General features: G+C 33.3%; 2 protein-coding genes and 1 pseudogene across 7 annotated transcripts in view; 1 reads left to right on the forward strand and 2 right to left on the reverse strand.

The window, feature by feature from the left end:
- The window catches only part of CEP290 (centrosomal protein 290), a 97,526-nt gene that overhangs the window by 56,227 nt on the left and 19,374 nt on the right, over window positions 1-21,925 (forward strand). For all 6 annotated transcript variants that reach the window (XM_057486885.1, XM_057486883.1, XM_057486886.1 and 3 more), the window contains 14 exons: window positions 188-295; window positions 468-602; window positions 1,781-2,047; window positions 2,654-2,761; window positions 3,405-3,604; window positions 5,626-5,839; window positions 6,763-6,900; window positions 8,423-8,644; window positions 8,980-9,102; window positions 12,919-13,064; window positions 13,386-13,541; window positions 16,017-16,140; window positions 20,107-20,241; window positions 21,352-21,438. In XM_057486885.1, coding sequence (XP_057342868.1) covers window positions 188-295; window positions 468-602; window positions 1,781-2,047; window positions 2,654-2,761; window positions 3,405-3,604; window positions 5,626-5,839; window positions 6,763-6,900; window positions 8,423-8,644; window positions 8,980-9,102; window positions 12,919-13,064; window positions 13,386-13,541; window positions 16,017-16,140; window positions 20,107-20,241; window positions 21,352-21,438 — 2,163 coding nt within the window. The remainder of the gene's footprint in view (window positions 1-187; window positions 296-467; window positions 603-1,780; window positions 2,048-2,653; window positions 2,762-3,404; window positions 3,605-5,625; window positions 5,840-6,762; window positions 6,901-8,422; window positions 8,645-8,979; window positions 9,103-12,918; window positions 13,065-13,385; window positions 13,542-16,016; window positions 16,141-20,106; window positions 20,242-21,351; window positions 21,439-21,925) is intronic.
- On the reverse strand, window positions 9,511-13,066 carry LOC130679109 (metallothionein-1E-like; annotated as a pseudogene).
- LOC118931952 (RNA 5'-phosphate and 3'-OH ligase 1) overlaps window positions 16,163-21,925 on the reverse strand; it is a 36,627-nt gene continuing 30,864 nt past the window's right edge. The window contains exon 8 of the mRNA XM_057486908.1: window positions 16,163-17,303. Within this exon, the coding sequence (XP_057342891.1) occupies window positions 17,239-17,303 (65 nt within the window). The 3' untranslated portion in view covers window positions 16,163-17,238. The remainder of the gene's footprint in view (window positions 17,304-21,925) is intronic.

Consider the following 21,925-nt stretch of genomic DNA (forward strand, 5'->3'; position numbering starts at 1 on the left):
GATCGTAGGCAAGTTACTTCCCCTCTCTGAGTTTGCTTCCCTTTTTTTCCCTAAAAGGAGAAGAATGATAGTGACCTCAAAGGGTTTGTTCTGGGATTAAAAATAAGAAATGTATGTAAAAGTTCCTGTTATATGCTAGGTGAGTGTCTGTGTCTGTGTATGGAAAAAAAAAACCTTCTCTTTTTAGTTTCATGAAGAAAGGCAAATGGCCTGGGATCAAAGAGAAGTTGAGCTGGAACGTCAACTAGACATTTTTGACCGTCAGCAAAATGAAATATTAAGTGCAGCACAAAAGGTATTAATCCAGTAGCATGTACCTTTTTAAAAGTCAGATGGAATTTTAATTGATGTTTTTTATATTTCCAATATAAGTGGTGTTTAACCATGTTTTGTCATACTAGTTGTACAAATTAATATTGTTCTTCTAAATGCTGCAACTGCTTTTTTTTAATGTTGTATCTTAATAGTTTGAAGAGGCTACAGGATCAATGCCAGACCCTAGTTTACCTCTTCCAAATCAACTTGAGATTGCTCTAAGAAAAATTAAGGAGAATGTTCGAGTAATCCTAGAAACACGGGCAACTTGTAAATCACTAGAAGAGGTAATTAGAACAATTTGCACTTTGATCAGTGTATTATTGGGTATGTTTGTGGAATTTTCTAAATATTTTTTAACAAGGATGAAGTGTAGAATGATGAATCTGTTGGTAATTCCAATCTCCTTTTCCACTCTCCGATAATGTTTCTCATAGCCAATGAAGAAAAGCATGTATAGCTAATAAGAATTTACAATCTATTTAATTACTACTTGTCACTTTTGGGCATTCTGATCAGTAGAAGTGACCTTGAAAGGAAACAAAAAGCATTTAGTTGTAGTCTTATGAGCAATATGTATGATGTATGTTTTTATCCTTATTTATTTCTATTTTATTTTGAAGTGCATGTTGTATACTCTGATCAGTTTTCAGTTCATTCGTTTTATGGGTGGCTCAAGCATTAGAAGGAGAGCTAGAAATTACTTCTTAGTTTAATGGAGGTCTTAAATTTGATTAATAGGTGATCAAATCTGTATTAAAGAGAAAATAATATAAACTAAATATTTTCATTTTAGTTTACATCTAAACATATTAATTGTAAATACATTTAAAAGTAACTTTGCAAGTAAAATTGTACATTTGTAATTAATTGAGGAAACTTAGATTTTCTTCAGTAATTGGAGTATTCATCATTTATATGAGTTGCCCGAGTTACTTAAAATATTTGCCTTAATCCTTTGAAAAGTGAACATTTTTTTCTGTTTTGTTTTAATAAACTTCAGATTTTATAGTAATGATTCATTGTCTTAGACCTAACATTTCAATTTTTATACTCAGCTTACCTTTATGGATGGATTGTTCTTCTAGGGTTGTCAATGGACCAGAATAAAATGAATGATTTATTATATTTCTTTCCAAAATCTAGCACTATCAGACATTTCTAGTTTTAAAACTACAAGATCTAAATAAATTACCTTAATTCAATTTCATTTTCATCATAACAATGAAGTTTCTAACATGTGATAATATTATAAATAAATGAAGTACACATGCAGTAACTGAACTGTCACCCAGGAGTTTAATCAATTTAACCTTATTTTTTACATCATACTTACAGTAGCCAAATAGTATTTAATAAAGTGAAACTCCTTTTTTTGTTGTTTATAAGTAATCTAAAATTCAGATGAAACTTTTTTGAAAGAAGAAAATATACTTAAATCATTTCTTACGATTTATCATTGCAGAAACTGAAAGAAAAAGAATCTGCTTTATGGTTAGCAGAGCAAAATATTCTATCAAGAGACAAAGTCATCAATGAACTGAGGCTTCGATTACCAGCCACTGCAGAACGAGAAAAGCTTATAGCCGAACTAGGCAGAAAGGAAGTAGAACCAAAATCACAGTATACACTGAAAATTGCTCATCAGACCATTGCAAACATGCAAGCAAGGTTAAATCAAAAGGAAGAAATGTTAAAGAAGTATCAACATCTTCTGGAAAAAGCCAGAGAGGTATTATGTTATGCTATTTAATTTATTATGTATTTTAGTCAAGTGTCAAATATTAGGCTGCCCTGAAGTGGTAGTTCATTTCTTACTTTCAAATCATTCTATCTAGGAATTGTTACTTTCATGTGATTGGTTTAGAAATCTGTCAGTAAAACTGGCAGTTTGTGTATGTGTATCTTTCTCTTACGGACTGACTAAACCAGGAAAGCCGTCTTGCTGAGACCATATAATTTTGAAAATTATCAATTGAGTTTATAGGTAAAGACAGGGAAAGGTAAGAAGGAAATCTATCACACTAGTCATCAGAGGAAATCAGATTTGCTAGAACTTTGTGGGGGGGGAATAAAACATTTAAAACATTTTTTAGAGATAAGTTAAAAGATGATTAGTATTATTCCACTATTAAAAGTAAATTATGACCAGGGTTGTCAACTTGAGCATGTGCTAGAGGAAATGCATACTGGTATAAATGTATACAGGCAGATAATTGTTCCTTTCCTATCATAGGAATCTTGGAAGATTAAAGATAATAAAATATTTAAGATCTTCAGAATGTGACTATATTTAAATCTTAATTTAAGGTAACAGTTTTCATTTGCTGTAAAACAGGAGCAAAGAGAAATTGTTAAGAAGCATGAGGAAGACCTTTATATTCTTCATCATAAATTAGAACTACAGGCTGATAGTTCACTCAGTAAATTCAAACAAACAGCTCAGGTAAGATCTAAGAACTTTGTTCTATTCTTTATTGATTTTTGAGACCATATACTAGAAAATTTAGCACTCTTGGGTATTTTGTATTTTGTTCTTGTCGTAGAAGCCACCTACCTTTTGTTGCTGGAAGAATCTACAAAACACAACTCTTGTCATCCTTTTCCCTATATCCACACCCTTTATTAGCTCACTGCTGCCTACAAAATCATGTACCTTAGCCATGTACTCAGAGGCTTCCAAGATCTGACCCCATTCTGCCTTTTCAAATTCTGCTCATTATATGTTTACCTACATCCAACTGCTTTTCCTGTTCTAAATTCAGGTCACATTTGCCTCTTTAAGTCTTTGCCTTCTATATGTGTAAAGTGGCCTATCCTTCATCTCCAGACATACAAACATTAGCATTGTCAAGTTTTAACTCATTAATTCAGTCAACACTTGTTGATCCTCCACTAAATTGAGGTACTTTGGGAAACAAAGAATGAGATCTGTGTCCTGTCTTCTTTAAGCCTTCATTGCCCATTAAATCATTAAACTTTAGATTAGATACTATATTTTGATCATTTGAGGGAACCAAATTAAAATGATGGAGTAAGTATGGCATTGAATTGTATATGCTCATGGCTAACTTACTCATATTTTACAGGATTTAATAAAACAGTCTCCTACTCCAGTTCCTACTAACAAGCATTTTATTCGCCTGGCTGAGATGGAACAGATGGTCGCAGAACAAGATGACTCTCTCTCCTCACTTTCAATGAAACTAAAAAAAGCATCTCAAGATTTAGAGAGACAAAAAGAAATCACTGAATTAAAAATCAGAGAATTTGAAAATATCAAATTACGGTAAGTATTAGAAATAAAAAATAGACAAATGGTAATAATGATATAATGAGGATAAATGCATACATTTGCTGTGTTGTTCACTGATCTAAAAAGTTGATGTATATTATTTCATTTTATTCTCAGGACTGCTTATACAGGTTTTATTCTACTCATTTTTCACATAGGTAACTAGGCCACAGGAAGGCTCAGTAAAATGCCTAAGGGCAGGATGGTAAGCCATGATTTAAACCTAGTCAATCTAACTAAAAAATAAACCTACATTCTTGTCCAGAATTTTGTTTTTAACATTTTTAAGCTTCTGCTTCTGCTTCATCATCTGTAAAATGGAAATGACGGTACATACCCTGGGTCTTTCAGAGGGGTTATATGAAGGCCAAATGATACTGTATATGAAAAAATACTTTGCAAATTATAAGACAACATATAAATGTAAGACTATAGTCTACAACTTTTTCTGACACACAACAGAGGTTCAACAAATACTTGTCAAATGAAAAGTCAACTATTTTTTTTATTAACCATGTGCCAATAAAAGTCACAGCAGCCATTCTTTGTATTAGAGATTCTCAACACTGAATTTATCAGAATTCAGATTATAAACCTAAAGTAGGCTTATAATTATGAATTATGTAGTCATTATAGAACTGTCTCCCTGAGCCTTGATTTGTTATCTGAAAAAATGAGAAAGTGGTACTACTTGACTGTATAGTTCCATTCCAGCTCTGAAGCTCATATTAGAACCTTTATTTATCCAAGATGCCTCAGACAAAATTAACACTATTTTTGCTTTATTAAGAAGCTGCCCCTTCTAAGAAATTACTTTCTAAAAGAAAAGGGGATTAGCAGTAACATACTATCTTTTTAATCTAATTTTCCCCATTCTGTTTAACTGTATACCTGATATGTTACTTTTGTTATAGTAAGTTTCTGTCATGTTTTGGAGTATAGAGTTGCTTGTGCTTTTGAATTTAATTCCTGGATGTAAAAAAAATCATCTTTTGAAATTGCCTGCTATGTATAATTTTTGCCACATAAAATACTTGAGTAGTTGTTTTATACTTCACCAGATCATTTTAGCCTAAAATCATACTTTTATTCACTGTGTCCACATTGGTATGCATATTTTAATGTGTCTTAGGAAATTATAGATCTGTGTTTTATTTAGTAAAACCTTATATTTTCCAATTTGATGATTAAAGTGACACATTTTCACTGTAAGCAACAAGTCTCAGAATCTCCATATTGATAACCTTATTAATGTAGTGTCTATATACACAGTGAACTGGATATAATTCAATGTATCAGATTTACTAATGCTGAATGAGCAGGAGGATTCATTGAATTAACTGAGTCTGCTGATAATATATCCAGTTCCATATGTATAGAGACAGTTATTACTTATAGATAAAATTCTAGTGACTTTAGGACCATAAGCAAACTAGTAATTCATGTGACTTCTGTGGGAGTTTACATTTTGTCTTTGCATCACGACCCTATGGGGTGGTAGTTCTCAACAGAGGGAGTTTTGCACTCCTCTGGCAATGTCTGGAAACATTTTTGATTGCCACCACTAGGGGGTGCTGCTGGCACAGTGGGTAGAAGCAAGGGAGGCTGCTAAACCTGTCAGTGCGCAGGACAGCCCTCCCCACAAAGAATTATCCAGTCAAAAATGACAATAGTTTTGGGGTTGAGAAACCTTGATGTAGAGGAAGTCACGTCTTGCTGGAGGCAGTATTTAAAGTGCTATGTTTTGTTCATTGTCTGTGTTGTTTGTCTAGAGCCACAAAATTACTTGATGCAATTATTGCCAAAAATAAGAGACAGAAACTAGAGGGGAGAAAAAGTTATTTTATGTAAGTTTAAGAAAGCTAAGTGAATAATGAATTGTTCTTTTCGATTTGGATCAAGACTTAGTTTGGAAGCATATTTAGGACCAGCATTTGCTCTTCATAAAATTTGTATCAATCAAAGTGTTAATTGAAGGAACCAGTCTATCAGATCCAAATGTTTTCTTCTATTAGGCTCCAAGAAAACCATGCAGAGGAAGTGAAAAAAGTGAAAGGAGAAGTGGAGGACTTAAGGTGTCTTCTGGCCCAGTCACAAAAGGAGTCACAGAGTTTAAAATCTGAACTTCAGGCTCAAAAAGAAGCAAATTCCAGAGCTCCAACAACCACAATGAGACATCTGGTAGATCGACTAAAGAGTCAGTTAGCCTTGAAAGAGAAACAGCAAAAAGTAAGTAACATTAGAAAACTAACAACATTTTGGAAATAACGTGTGGGAGATCGCTCTTAAGAGAAGACAGGAAACAGATAGCATATCTGTCTTCTTTAATGAAAAGTATGAGTCTTACTTCATGCTGTCAAGCGAGGTCTCAAGATAATTAGTTTAAATAGCCCTATTAGTGGTGATTTTAAATGTGTAGTCCAATTTATCTTTTTATGTTGTCATCAGTCTGATTTGTGGGTTGTCTGTAGGAAATAAGGGAAAATCTTAACTCCATCTTTCCCCTCTTTTCTACTGAGATCTTATGATACTGAGGCTATTTTGAACAATCTGAATAACTGAACAATTCTGAGTGATTTGGGATATTAAGAGGGAGATAGGACAGTGGGAAGGAAAGATTTAAAAAGCAAGTCACAGAGATAGTTTTATGAGAAGGAGTTTGTCAGTGGCATTTCTGTTTTATTAGTTTTTTAAATTTCTCTCAGTTTTAATATACACAATTGTTTTAAGAAGTACTTCTGTTTTCTCTGTGCTGGCTCATGTTTATTGGCAAATTTTAAGCCTTTTCCAATCCTATAACTTTCATTGTCTACTTAAATTCAATTATACTGAGAAATTCAGATAAATAGTTAAACTTGGATATTTGTAAATAAAACATGCCTGTTTTCTGAATTGCAAATTGTTGTTTAATGCTGAGTTCTTATTATCAAGATCTTGAACTGTCACAGTCAATTTGGAAAGAATTGAGTGCGATTACTAAAGGAGATTCATTTGAAAGAGTTGGGTGGTTTGTAAGTTACACCTGATTAAGCACATGGTATTTTAGGAAAATAGTTCAAAGTAATAAAGCATGAGTTATTTTGTTGTATTACATATTGCTCATATAAAATAACAATTTTTTTTTTTTAATGTATATATGTTGTAATTTTTAGGCACTTAGTCGAGCACTTTTGGAACTCCGGGCAGAAATGACAGAGGCAGCTGAGGAACGTATTATTTTTGCAACTTCTCAGAAAGAGGCAAATCTTAATGTTCAACAAATTATTGATCGACATACTAAAGAGCTAAAGGTGAACACAGGCATTAATATAACAAAATTTCTGACCATTACCATGCAGAGAATCCCCTTTGATATGTAATAATTCTGATAATGAATAGAGTATTCTAATGAATTATTGGTAGATAGATACACACATATTCACACGCTTTTGAACAATAGCTATCTTTATTGAATTTAGGCACTGATTATCATCTTGGAGATTAGCAAAGGATAGGCCATGGTAAGCTACTCTTCCTAATAGAATTAAATTTAAGAAACATACATAGGATTTTTACTTATATGTTAAAAAGTGAGATAGATGTGTAGTTTTTGTTTTGTTTTAATTTCTTTTGTCTTATCAGAATTTTCTAATTTTTGCTTGCCCATAATATGTTAATTAGCTTTCCTTTATCCGCCCCCAAAATAGTTTATGGAAATCATGTAGCTCTTGACATATTGGTAACTCTAAAGCCTTTTTTTTTGTAAGTTATTTACTTTTTGGCAATGTATTTTATTATTTTCTAACCTGATCATTAGATTTGGCGATTAAAATGTTTTTTTATAAAACGTGTATTTCATAATGATTTTCAAATTTATTTACACAAAGTTTCATGTATTATGCAGAAAATAAAAAACTTGCTTTCTATATATTTTATTTTATTTATAATTTTGATTTGCTCTTATTTTCTTTGTACATGCCTTTCAACACCATTAAACTGTCTAGGGATTGGGTTTTACTCAGATTTTTGAAGTCTTGCATTGTACCCATCAAGATTATGAGCATAGTTGACAGTAAAACTCTATTTACTTAATAATATATTAACACAAATAGCCCTTTGTTGATGTCTCTAGCACCTTTCTCTTTGCCTGAAATGTCTTCTGTTGAATTCTTCATATTTCTCAGGTCTTTTTTCTTGAAGTTTTTTCTGACTTCTCCAGGACAATTTATGTTTTTCTTCTAACTACATTATAATACTACTCATTTCCCTTGAGTGTTATTAGTAATGCTTTAGGCCAGTAATAATTTGTGCAACAAAATATATTTTAAGTGCTACCATTCCCTTCACTTTACTATATAGGACAACTAGCAACTCCTTTCTAGTGGCTTATGTATATTGTCCAGTATTGCAAGTTCTTGTCTTTGCAAAGTAGGTTAGAAACTACTTCAAGTCAGAGATTTTGTTTAATACCACTCTTATGCTTTGTAGTGTGTAAAACATTGCCTTGTACACTGATATGTACTTGTCTCTTTACTAAAAATTAAATCAGCCATAGTGAAACATTTGCTGATTTGGTAAAATTTTGTTTCTGAGTATTTGCTGAAGATGAATTGCTTTAGCCTGTTTCTTGTTTTGTTTACTTCAAATAGACTTTGTTCATTTGAAATGAAGATGGAAAAATATATATAATGTGTGGTTTTTTTCCTTGTGTACTTAAAAAAATTAGATTGAAACGTTCTTGGATTGAAAGTATTAATGGTATACGTTCTGTATTATATTGCTTTTATCCTTGATATTTGAAGATTCATAAATTAAATATTTATCTTTCATTAGTCACAAATTGAAGACTTAAGTGAAAATCTTTTAAAATTGAAAGAAGCTCTTAAAGCAAGTAAAAACAGAGAAAATTCACTAACTGATAATTTGAATGACTTAACCAATGAACTGACAAAAAAACAAAAAGCCTATAATAAAATGCTTAGAGAGAAAGATGGAATTGATCAAGAGAATGATGAACTGAAAAGGCAAATTAAGAGACTAACCAGTGGATTACAGGTACTTTTATATTTAATTGTGATCATGTCTGATTGAAAATACATAGGAAGTAGTTTATTCCATTTCTTAATTTTATTTACAATATTTGCTGGAATTAGCTTTTAAGTCACTTTGATTAAGGTAGCTCATTCTTTTTTGACCTCTATTCTATTTGTAGCATCTTTAAAATACAGAAGCAGATGCAGCTGCCATGCTATATTTATATATCAATAGTGTCATTTAGGAAGTATGGTTTAGCTGTAGCCTCAGAAAGTTTCTACAACTGGCATATTTATTGTGTATTTTGTTTAATTTTTTTTTTTACTTAAGATATAAAAATACATATTATATTTCAGGGCAAACCTGTGATAGATAATAAGCAAAGTCTAATTGAAGAACTCCAAAAGAAAATTAAAAAACTAGAAAGTCAACTGGAAAGAAAGGTGGATGAAGTAGAACTAAAACCTATAAAAGAAAAGGTATGTGAGGAAACATATTGATTAATATATTTAAGGTAGTGAAAGACTAAGTTAAATGTGTAATTGATAAACAGATAATTTTTGAGGACCTACTACATACTATACCTGGTACTGGATAATGTAGAGAAGTCTAAGATAAATTTCTGTCCTTCAGGAATTCACAGCCTACTTGAGGAGGTACCTATAACATAACTGTCATTCAGAGATACTGCAATATGTCCATGTCCTCTCCCTGACATCACAGCACCTCCAAACCTTCATACCTTACATATCTAACTTCTCCCCAATGTAATTGTTCATATAGATTGGTGCTTTCAATCTTTGAGAAAGAAAGCTGGGCATTTTTAGTCTTCTACCTTGACCCAAATGTGTCCTTTTTTTTAATGTGTCCTTTTTATCCTTCAATAAACTGGTCTGTTATTTCAGGGTAAACAAAATGACTTGGAATATATTCAGATTTTGCAATAATAATAACCCACTCATTGATTGATTCTATAATGTGAGAAAAAAATTTTCACATAGATTAACACTGTTTCTAAAAGATATTGCTGATAGAAATAATCAACTCCCCAAAACCCTAAAATTAGCTAAACTTCATACAGTTAAATTTGTTGTAAATAATAAACGAAATATTTATCTTGTTGTTAATACCAAAAGTGACCTGGAAAATATTGATGTTAATAGTAATGTTTGCCCCTGAAGAAAATTACAGTGGAGGATCTATGGTTAAGAAAAGAATTTATCCTAAAATTTACCCATAAAATATTCGATATCTAAAATAAACATGAAAATAGAAAAGAAAATTAACTATCTTTAATGGCAATGAAGAATAAACAGATAATGGGATTAAAATGTCATAATAGACTATATTCAAAATATCCTTTCCCTATGAAAATTGATCAAGGTCAGTATAATTTTGATTAAAATGCTCACATTTATTTAAGTAGAACCTCAACACATTGCTGTCACAGACTTTGCTGGTGAAAATTGCAAGATCATAATGTCCTTACTCTTTTTTTTTTAATAGTCAACAACGTTTATTATGATTCACTATTTTGTACAAACTGTAATGTAGAAAATAGGTTGGTGGTGTACTAAAATATCCTTACAATACAGGCTGATACATGCTGCTCTGTTCTCATGGGGAGCAGGCTCTCCCCTGCGTCAGGCACAACAACTGCACTTGTCTGACACCCCATTGCAGATGCCGCCCTGGGCACACTTGGCACAACCCACAGGACAGCAGCAACAGCAGCTCTTCTTGCAGGAGGTGCATTTGCACTCTGCATTTACAGGAGCCAGCACAGGTGCAGGAGCCACCAGTGGGGTGGGAGTAGTTGGGGTCCATTTCGAGCCTAGGTGTCCTTACGCTTCCAGATTGCTTTCTTCACTGCCTCCCTCGTTGGGCATAGGCCTAATTGTTGGACAGAAATTCCTAACCCGATGGCTATCAGAATACCTTAGTAGCGTTGTGGCCTTGCCTGGACTCCTGACTTCTGTACTTCAGTGTATTTCTCCTTAAAATAAAAATACCATTTGCATTGCCAACTTCTCAAAATAATTTTGACAGTCAAATGAAATAATGTGAAAGTCTTTTGTAGGCCATCAAATCCATATCACTGTACAGTATTATTACTAATTAGGAAAAAAGAACACAAAGAACAATACTAAAATTAAATTGTGTATATAGGACTCTAGTAAGAATATTCAGTTTTTAAGGTGCTGGGCATTTCTAATTTATGAATGTTTCTATACTCAAAGATGCTTTCATATTGAAATTCACCACCTTTTTTTCTCTGTAAACAATATTTGTAGCCTGTCTACATGAGATTTTAAAAAAACCCACCCCCAGGCCCTGCATTCCATTTTCTTATGCTTCTATACTTTTTCCATAGTGTTGATTACTGTCTCACATACTAACATTTACTTATTTACATATTCATCTTTTGGAAAAAATCTTTGATGGCAGGAAACTTACCTGTTTTGTTTATTTTTGTATCCTTAGTGCCTGGCATGTAGTAGATGTTCAGAATTTTTTGAATGAATGAAAAATTTTAAATACAATAACATTTTAGTATCTCTATGGAGGAGGCTGTTGGTACAGAAAATATGAGAAGAGAACTTCTCTCCATTCCCCTTCTCCCTTTCTCTTCCCCAGTGTATAACAGATCTTTGACGTTTACCTGTTATTTCTTATTGTTCATTTTTAAATTATTTCAGCCTTGCTTCCATCAGTCTTACCACAGATGGCAATGTCAGATGAGACAGAATTGCCCATCCCCTGCAAAGCATTCCATGCCACAGAATATTTACTTACATACCTTATGACCCCAATTAATAGTTACATTTCTGGAAGTACATAAAATTCCTTTTGTATATTTCAGGAAAAAAGAAGTTAATAAGGATCAAACACTTAAGTTTTTATATATTTTTAAAGGCTACTTGTTAGCTGAACTAAATAAATAAGGTCAAAAAGTTGGCCAGAATTGGAGAAGATAGTTTTGATAGGGCAAGTTATTTGAGTTGGGCAAATGACTTTCAGCTATGGCTTTTAACCCTTTCAGCCCCGACATTGCCTCATTTATAGTAAATACAGTGTTTCATAATATCCTCTTTCCTATTCCCTATGAAAGTCATGGTTAATATAAACTATTTCATGCACAATTTCAAAAATATTGTTTGAAATAACCTTAATGAAATAAGAGAAAAATAAAAGGAAAATAACTTATAAAAATAATAAATATACTCATACGTTTTTTCTTATTTCTGCATGAAAATGCTGTGGCATACTACACTAGAAAACACAATGAAGTAGGCATGTGCATGTACCTTTATGCATGATCATGTGAATTCAGAGCTGTAATGCAGACTGACACGAATGCATGCTGCTGGGAGCTAGTGTGTCACAATGCCATTGCCAGTTGTAATTTAATCCCCAAAATGGTACACAGTGGTTGGTATGGTTTTCAGCAAAATGATCTCGACAGTCTTTACTTCCATAAGGCTGTTTCATTCCTTGAAAATGCAGCATATAATAGGCCATTAAAAAAATTGGTTTGTGGAATGAAGATAAGTTATTGGCTCAGATAACTGAACAGACTTTTTAGTTACATGAATGTCCAGGAGAACATTTGAAGGTTCAGCACATTGGACTGTTCTGCATTATATGGATTTTTCTTGGTAACTTCATCTCAATTATAATGAACTGGGACCACTACACCTACTAATTCCCTTCTCTGCTTTGTTTGTTTGTTTAGCACTTACCACCAGCGAACATACCAAAATTTATTTTCTTGTTTTTTGTCTACATTTTACTTCCTTCTGCTCATCCAGCCAACAAAAACTAGACTGTAATATCCATGTAGACAGGGGTTTCTGTCTGGTTTATTCATTGCTTCTGTTCCTGGTGCCTAGAGTAGTACCTGACATACGGTTAGTACTAAACAAATATCTGTTGAATAAGAGAAGTAATGCTCATTGAGGATTTGAAGGGGCTGTGATGCTATATGGTGACAAAATTGGGTTATTTATACATACATATTCTTTGTTTGAAGCTTACTTTAGTCACGATCATCTGTATTAGAACCTTTATTTGGAGATTCCTAAGGGCATTAATGTTAGTGTGATCTGTTCCCCAGAATTTCTTCTATCAAGTTATAAAATACAGAATCCTTAAGCTAAGTTACATAGCAAAATGAATATATTTACATATTCTCTAGGAAGTATTGGTTTACCATTGTCTAGTAAATTATAGTTGATAGATTTAAAATGAAAATAATATTGGTAATTTTCTCCCTCCTTTGTTATTGTTTACAGAGTGCTAGAGAAGAATTAATTAGGTGGGAAGAAGGTAAAAAATGGCAAGCGAAAATAGAGGGAATTCGAAACAAGTTAAAAGAGAAAGAGGGGGAAGTCTGTACTCTAACAAAGCAGTTGAATACTTTGAAGGATCTTTTTGCCAAGTGAGTTTATTTAATGTAAGCCTATGTATAAAGTCTTTAATTGACTGGGAAGTTAAATTGTTTTATCGTACTTGATAGTATGAGAAATTTCTTAGTTTTAATTATATATTATCTATGATTCATTTTTTCTTTAAAATGTGTTTTAAATATATCTTAACAATTTGTAAATGGAGTTTTGTATAATTTTGAAATATGTTAGCTCATAGCAAATACAGAAGGATCCAATTTTTTGCATATTGGTCTTGTTGTGAGTAAGCAGCAGTTTAATAAATTGAATATGCCAAACAATGAATGGTGTATTTTCATGATTCTGTCTCACAGAGCTGATAAAGAGAAACTTACTTTACAGAAGAAACTAAAAACAACTGGTATTACTGTTGACCAAGTAATGGGAGTGCGAGCTTTGGAGTCAGAAAAAGAGTTGGAAGAATTAAAAAAGAGAAATTTTGACTTAGAAAACGACATATCGTATATGAGGTAAGCTATTACATGGAAATGTGCTATCCATTATAATGAAGGAACTGGTTGACCCATAGAAACTGACATAATCGTGTTATTTTAAGTTTGTGGTCTGTTGCTTATCTTTTGCCATGGGAGTTGAGATGTTCCTGGGTTTTTGTATATAATTTTGGATTGTATTCTTGAACTTTTGAATATTATGTCATGAAAGGGATCTTGGTTAAATGCTGTGGGAAATGTAGATATCTTTGTTTTAGCAGACAGGTGGTCCGGATAGGTTCAGGTCTCAAGTTCTAACTTGCTATCTGAGATCTGTGGTTCCAACATCAGTTCCTTTTTCAAAACCTTGACAGCGCTCTTTGGATCTGGCTGTGCTCCTTCCCCGGTGACAGTTGGCGGCAGGAGAGCCGCCCTCTGTGTATTGGCTCAGTTCTCAAGAGTCTTTAATACTCTGATTAGGATCAGATCCATACATGCTCAGCCCAAGGGTGAGTCCAGAGGTTTGTAAACAACTCAGTAAGGTTCCTTTCTTGAGCTTCTCCCTTTTTGCCATCTCCCTGATGCTTCGTTTCCCTAGGGCTTCGCCTTTTGGTACTTTGAATCAAATTGGAACTTTAGTTACCCTATCCTGTGCACTTCAGCAATTGCATACATCCCTGCAGCCAAGCAAGCAGCAGAGGGCAGAAAGGGGATGTGGGGGCAGTGGGGGGAGCGGCGGCTACTTTTGCTCTGCCTCCTAACGATCACAGCTCTACCAATCAGAGAAGAAAAAATAAGGGATTTTTGCACTTTGTATTGTAAGTGCCATTTCTCCTTACTCAGCTTTATGGATTCCTTGGAGCTCTCTCCTTTGGTGCTAACACTCACTTTCAGATTTCCAGCAGTGCTGTCTGTGTTCAGGCCAAAAAATACCAGAGGACATTCGCCACCTGTTTGCTGATACTTCACATTCTGGTATTCTTTCCTAGTCTAAAATATTTACTCTTCACAGTCCTCAAATAGCTGCTCCATGCATTTGTGAGATACAGGATTGGAAGTGTTCTCTCCATTGTACCTAGAACCAGAACCACCTCTCCTCCCGACCATGTTACTTTAGCAGAACCTCTGAGATTTTGTGTTGTTTCTCTGTCTCTTTACAAGCTATGTCTTTTCTTATACTCACTGTCATGCAATGCAAAATAAAATCAGAACTAATAACAATAATTAAAACTATTTATAATTTTGTTTCACTCATTTCTTCCCAGATGAATTTACATTACTTTTTTATAATCTGTTACTTCCTCTTCTGTGTGCTTATGAAGTTTGGGATCATGTTAATGATTACTGTCAAAGTCTGGTACCTACCTATAATGTTGGATATGAAGATATTTATTGTTTGAAATTTATCACACTTTTTTCCTTCATATTAATCTTCAAAAATTACATTAGTGCTTCTCAATTAAAGTCTGTATTTGTGTCAATGTTAATGTAATGTGAGAATATGTAGTTGAATTCCTTTAAAGGAACACTCATGAGCTTCTGAACTACACTGTCTCTTTTCCTTCTAAGTCCTTGTTTCTTAAATCCTTCAGAATTTTCCTTGATGAAGAAGTGATTGAAGAATTTGTCTTTCTTTTGCTATCTATTTATAGTTACTATCTGATCCCAGTAGTGGCTCCATCCCTTCTGATTTTTCTTGATCTAAACATATGTTGAAAACAAAACTAAATGCTTTGCAATTTTCACAAGGATCAAAATTCTTTAGTTTGCAGTCCTAATGATTTTAGAGGTTTACTTGTTCTTTTTTTCTAATAATGTGAGTCTATATGGGTTGAAGTATTTGGAGAAGACTTAATAGAAGAGATTGAACTTACCTTCTCTCTCAGTTCAAGTGTAAATTTTTAAACTTTAAGAATCAGATCTAGATGTTAAAGGGAAGAAGGACATTTCCAGAAAGAGAACCCCTAGCAGAGACGTAGAGGCAAGGGTGAATCTTTCATGTGTGGGTAAGAGTGAATTTAATTGCCTAAATAAAGGTAGACTCTGGCATAATTAGGTTGAATAGGTGTGGTTGTGACAGATGTGCAGGGCCTTGTAGGTCACACAGATGACCATAGACTTGAAGTGACAGATTATCTGGCACCACTAAGAGCTTGAACTTTCTGAGAAGCTTGAGAAGCACTTGGATTATATGGAATTATTAAATGTTTAAAAACACTGGTGTTTAATTCAGATATCTTACACAATTCCATACACATAGATTAGATGCATGTTCTTTCAAAATTTACTTGTTTACTCCTAATTCAAGAGAGTCCTGCAGTGAATCCTCTGTAGAGGGTCATTTTATAAAAGTCATGTCCTATTTTTATAAAGTTTGTAAGTTTTAGAAAATTTAAAATAAATACAGTGTTAATAAATACATTGTGTTTTCTTTCTCGCCTATATTTTAATATAGTAAAAACAGTGAAATTTGACGTTTCACTAGTAAAGAGTCTGTGGTTGTTTAATTTCTAGGACTCACCAAGCTCTTCCTCGAGATTCTGTCATAGAAGATTTACATTTACAAAATAAATACCTCCAAGAAAAACTCCATGCTTTAGAAAAACAGTTTTCAAAGGATGCATATTCTAGGCCTTCAGTAAGTGTACATCTTTTTTTTTTTCATTTTTAAGCTCAGAAGTAAAATCAACTTCTGCCTTTATCCGGTGAGAAACATTTGATCCCTTTCATTAATGTTTATGCAGTAAACTCAACTTTTATTTTTATCAGGTAGTAATATATGTTGACTTCTTTAATTCTTCTTACATAAAACAGTAAATAGTAAACTTGATTGATTTTCTTTTGCATAAAACTTCATTACAAATGATTTCTGAAGATTTTAAGTGTAGTTATCATATGTTTTGCTGTGGTAAGAACATAAAATTAGATAAAAAAAAGAAAATAGAGTATTGTTTCCATGCAAAGGTGACATGTTTCTAGTTTTCTTTATAAAGAATCATTATGTAGAATTGTTTGGTATGTCTTTTACTTTAAAACATTGAGCGTGTATATTTTTGTCTTTTTTCTTTTATCTTTTCATATTTCTTTTCTCTGCTTCAAGCAGAATCTGTTATGTAACACAACTACTCTTTGTACCCTTGCTACCAGTATTATAAATACAGGCATAATGTTTTTCACAAAAAGAACACTTTACATGGAAACAAACAAAACCCGTGTGTTCAGAATTTAAAAATGGGAAGGGAATAGATGCCAATGACAACTTATATCATCAGACACCTAGAAATAGTCTCCCTTGTCACAGTAATGAGGAAAAACACAAAGCGGAAGATAGTGTAGGTCCCACTGAGTTAGATAAATCTGAGGCGAAACCAAACAAAAAATCAAGTCCATTTAGGTCAACAAATGGTACTGGGGCAGATTTTAACTCCAAATTTGAAAATGAACCAAATCCTGAAATTGAGAAAATAATCAAGACTTGTAAAAATAACAGGAACTTAAAGACAAGGAGAAAGAGCTAGGTGAGAAAGAGAAGGGGAAGGGGGACACAGCTGAAGGTGTGAGTCACAACTGCCACGGGGATCGAGAATGACCTCCTGGGCGGGATCACCGTGATTCTACAAGTCACACTTGCTGCTGCGGTGACTGGTGGGCTGAGCGGGAGGCACAGGCAGATTCTGAAGCTCACACGCCAGTCCAGCGAATCAGTGTGAGTACACGGCAGTCCTTTGTTTCTTTGTTAGCAGAGTCTTCTTACAGCCAGTAGTATATATGCATGGTGCAAATGGAGATAAACTGCAGAATCTGTAAAAAGTATGAACTATTAAAACTTCATCTTTTATTAAGCCCTCATATTTGACTAGTTCCTACAAAATTTATGCTTATACATTTCCTTATTCATTTTAGTAGTGTTTTACCCTTGGTACTCACCTAAAAAGTACTAGATTAGATAACAATAACAAAAATAAGGCACGTTAGAGTTGTTGGTTTTGCTAGAGAAATTCCTACCTCATCTATAAAATCTCACTACAGATAAAATTTCAGTGAAAATGTGTTGTGATACTGTGGGACATTCTAAAATAAACTGTTCATCTTTTTGCCTTGTAATGGATATTTTATTTTTATTGAGAAAAAGGAGCTTGCATGGGTTGCTATCTGTGCTGTGTTAGAATCTGTACCTAAGTCTAATTTTCACAGTACCCTGATTTACGTGGGAAGCTTGGAGAGTAAGTAAAATCTCTAGTGATCAAGAAGACGCATAGCCAGAATTTAACTGCAGGTCTGACTTAACAGTTCTTCATGGACATTTTGGTCAGTTTACCTTGCAGGACAGAATAAGACAAGTTTTCCCCAATTCAAATAAAATAGTAGTTATCTTCTTTTTTATTTATCCTTCCTACTTAAACATTCCAGTCACCTAAGTCCTAAAAACATCAACCAAAATCAAACATTTAAAAGTTAAGAGAAGATGGATGAAAGTGACTTAATTCTTAATTCACTTATTTATCCCAGTTCATAGTGTTTTTCACTTGATAATCAGTAATTGAAAATTTGAGACTTTCACCGTGTGTTATTCTTAACACCCATCCACTAAGAATTTAATTTCTACCTCTTAACAGGATTCCACTTATGTAAAAGTCTAATAAAATTCACTATTTAAGAATTTTATTCATATTACTTTCATAGGTAGTTTCATTAGAATTCATTTTCCAGAAATTTGGACAATCTCAACTAATACTTCTAGTTTTGTTTGATGAGACTAAGGGGGGGGATGATCCATATTTACTTACATAATAATGGCACCCATATTTGTGGGAGGAGAACTGTGTTAAAAAAAATACCCTTATGTGAGCTGATCACAATTACGCTCTTCTGTGAGTGATATTTAATATAATTTATTTCGATTGATCAGTAGTACTCAGGTATTTACCATTTTTTTGTTAAATCAGAGAGCTACCATGGACAGAAGAGATGTGAGAAAGACAAGAGCTCAGAGACAGGAAATTACATTTCCATGTCTGAAGAGATCTTAAAAACTATTCCTTCTTGTGGCTTCATTTGTAAGATGCAAAAACTGAGGACCTTACAGGTGGCAGAGTTTGCTTAGCGTTAACCTAACTGTAGAAGAATCGGAATGTATTTTGAGGTTATTTGACAGAATAAGTAGGGACGTATTCCTGCGGTTTACAGATACCAGTACATACTTTTCTTGCTACTGTGTATGTGCATATGCACACACATTCCCTCAAACACATAGAAATTGGGTGGATGCGTACAGTGTTTCTAACAGTGTTCTGTTATATGCCCTTGAGTCAGAATCAAATAGCCCAGAATATCTTTATTTCTTAATGTTCTATTTTCTAATTTCTTTAATTTTTTTACTTCTTTTTTACCTAAAGCTGAATATATCAGAATGTACAATATTTAACCTACTGCTAATTAAAAAGATGTTGTAGAGCATGTATAAAAAGATGTATTTGTTTGATTTTATATTTTTAAAACTATAATGTCTGTGGAGTTACTAACTTGATAGTCTGTCAGGCCAGTAGAGAGAGAAAGGGACGGGGGAGAAAAAACTTAATCTGTGCTTTGGGCTTTCACAAAATTACTTCATCTGTTGTTCATAACAATCTAATGAGGTAGGTGTCTTCTAACCCACTTTACAGAAAAAGTAATCAAGCACAGATTTCCCTTTCAAATAACCTATAGTTTAAAATGAGAAATAAAATGGAACATAAATAATAATCTGAGTGTTACTGGATTTCAGAAGAGGGAGTGATTATTTTCATTCAAGGAAGGAGGAAAAGCTTTCTGGAGGAAGGGATTGAGGCAGTGATTGTTGTAGGCTTGTGTATTAGTTTACTAGGTTATCATAACAAAGCACCATAGATACAATGGTTTAAACAGAAATATATTCTCACAGTTCTGAAAGCCAAAAGTCCAGAATCAAGGTATTGGATAGGATTATTTCTTTAACCTCTGAAGGAAGTATGGGTTCTAAAGCCTTGTCCTTGGCATGTAGATGGGCATCTTCTCCCTTTCTCTTCACATTGTCTCCCCTCCAAGCTGCCTCCGTGTCCAAGTTTTTTCTTGCATAAGAATACCAAGCATACTGGATTAGGACCCACCCTAATTATCTTATTTTAATTTGGTTATCGTTAAAAAGGCTTTATTTCCAAATAAAGTCACATTGGAGGTACTGGTAGTTAGGACTTCAGCATATGAATTTGTGGGTGGAATGTGGGAATGAGGCATAATAAAATCCTAATAGATAAGTCATTCTTTATTTTTGGACTGGAAAAGCCATTATAAATCAGTTTAGTCATTATGAGTATATATGGAAGCATTATTTGTGTGGACATTGTTAAGTCCTACTTGACATTGTTTTCTTTTTAATTTAAACAAACTCCATTACCATATCTCCCTGCAAGTTTTATATTCTAACTTATTTATTTTGGTTGGAATTTCTCTAGAGCTCTCCAATTTTCTCATATTTTTCTAAGGAAAAATGTTCCCTTTTTTAGCATAGTGTTTACTTAACCAGTATTCCTTAAGCCATTTTTATTTATTAAGCCTTAAAAATATTCCTAACTTCATTTTCCTGAAGACTTCAGAAATGGAGTCAGAAGATCATGGTCAAAGAGAACAGGACCTTCAAAAAGAAAACCTGAAGCTGTCATCTGAAAATATTGAACTAAAATTTCAGCTTGAACAAGCAAATAAAGATGTGCCGAGATTAAAGGTAAATTTTTATGTTCTTTAGTTAGTAAATATAATGCCTGACAACCTTTTTCTCCCACTTGTTATATAAGTTTACCATATTAGCTTATGAAGGAGTCGAAACTCATATTCATACAATGCCATGATAGTGTTATACTTTCTCTGTTCATTTAACATAAATTATTTGTTGAGACCTTACTTTGTTGTTAGGCACTCAGCTAGGTGCTGTAGAGAATTATTCTTGCACATGTAGAACTTACATTCTAGCAGAGAAGGATGATAATAAACAAGTCAATAATAGTATGCCAACTACAGTTAAGTGCCAAGGAGATAAAGCATAGTTGCCATGACAGTATGTGTTGTGTTGGGTCGGGGTGTGTGGGGGAAGCCTTCTTAATAATTAAAAGTGGTATTTCAGCAGAGAGCTAGGGGACAGGTAGAAGTGGGTATTAAACATACTGGGAAAAGAGTTTCAGACAACAGAAATAGCAAATTCAAATGCCCTGAGGCAAGGGCATGGTTAGTTTATTCCATTAACAATTGTCACACTTTAAACATTAAAACAAGAAAGTCTTTACATTAAAAAAAAATTAGGACAGCTGTCTCTTTCTTTTGGAAATTTTTTTTAATGTTCATGGTAAGTTTATCTTTGGTTTTCCAAATCTTACCCTGTTTGTGGGACTCTTTTATTCCCTTTGGTTAGGTAATTGTTTCAGTTCTGTTTTCTAACTGGGAATAATAGTAATCTGTTTATTCCACAGGAAATAACACAACTAAGTTGTGTTCTGCTTCTTATTCTGATCTTACCCTGCTAGAACTAGTGTTCAAAGTTTTCAGTTGTCTGTTTCTCTTTACCAGGATCTATATATGTAATTTATGGGACAGTTAAATAAGAGTTCTGAACTCAAATTTATATTGTATCTTAAAGCAATAATGTAGAAAATATTTTTTGAAATTCATATACATAATACTGTTGTGTTAATACAAGTCAGTTCACAATCCTCCTTGTTGCTGAAGAGATTCACTCACTCAGTTTGGCTATACAGTTGAAGGCACTGATAGCTGAGATGAATTGTGTGCCTTTCCTTTTCAATGGCTGTAGTTTTGTTAAATTGTTACTTTAATCTTTTAGAATCAAGTGAGAGATTTGAAAGAATTGTGTGGATTTCTTAAGAAAGAAAAAGCAGAAGTTGAGCGGAAGCTTGGCCATGTTAGAGGGGTGAGTATGTGAGAATATGCCATGTATTTGTTTTGATTTTAGAAGAGATAAAGCTGGAAATAAAAAAAGTTTGGCTGTGTCCTAACACTGCTGATATGCCTTTACCTGTGCCTGTAGTTTCTGCTTTGATTCCACTGCATCTACAGTGTACAACACAATTCAGTGTTTCTTTGTGCTTCAAGTTAATGTACTTTATCATCTGCCACACCTTACCTGCATTTTATTTTACTTGGAATCCACATCATCTCTTTTTTCATTGCATATCCCTTCACACCTTGAAAACATTTCACTTTTAGGAAACCTCCTTCTGTTCACTGACATAGTTACTAACTATTCCTTGGTCTAATTCTGACATTTTGTAACTGGTTTTTATAAGATATCCATGGCAACTTGTTAGTGTAATGGTCTGTAAATATGTTGCCCAATTTTCTTTGTATTTTTCTCCCCATGTTATTTTGTAGTAACTATGTAATAAATAAATATTGCT

This window comes from Manis pentadactyla, chromosome 10, assembly GCF_030020395.1.
Source record: "Manis pentadactyla isolate mManPen7 chromosome 10, mManPen7.hap1, whole genome shotgun sequence".
NCBI classification, from domain to species: domain Eukaryota; kingdom Metazoa; phylum Chordata; class Mammalia; order Pholidota; family Manidae; genus Manis; species Manis pentadactyla.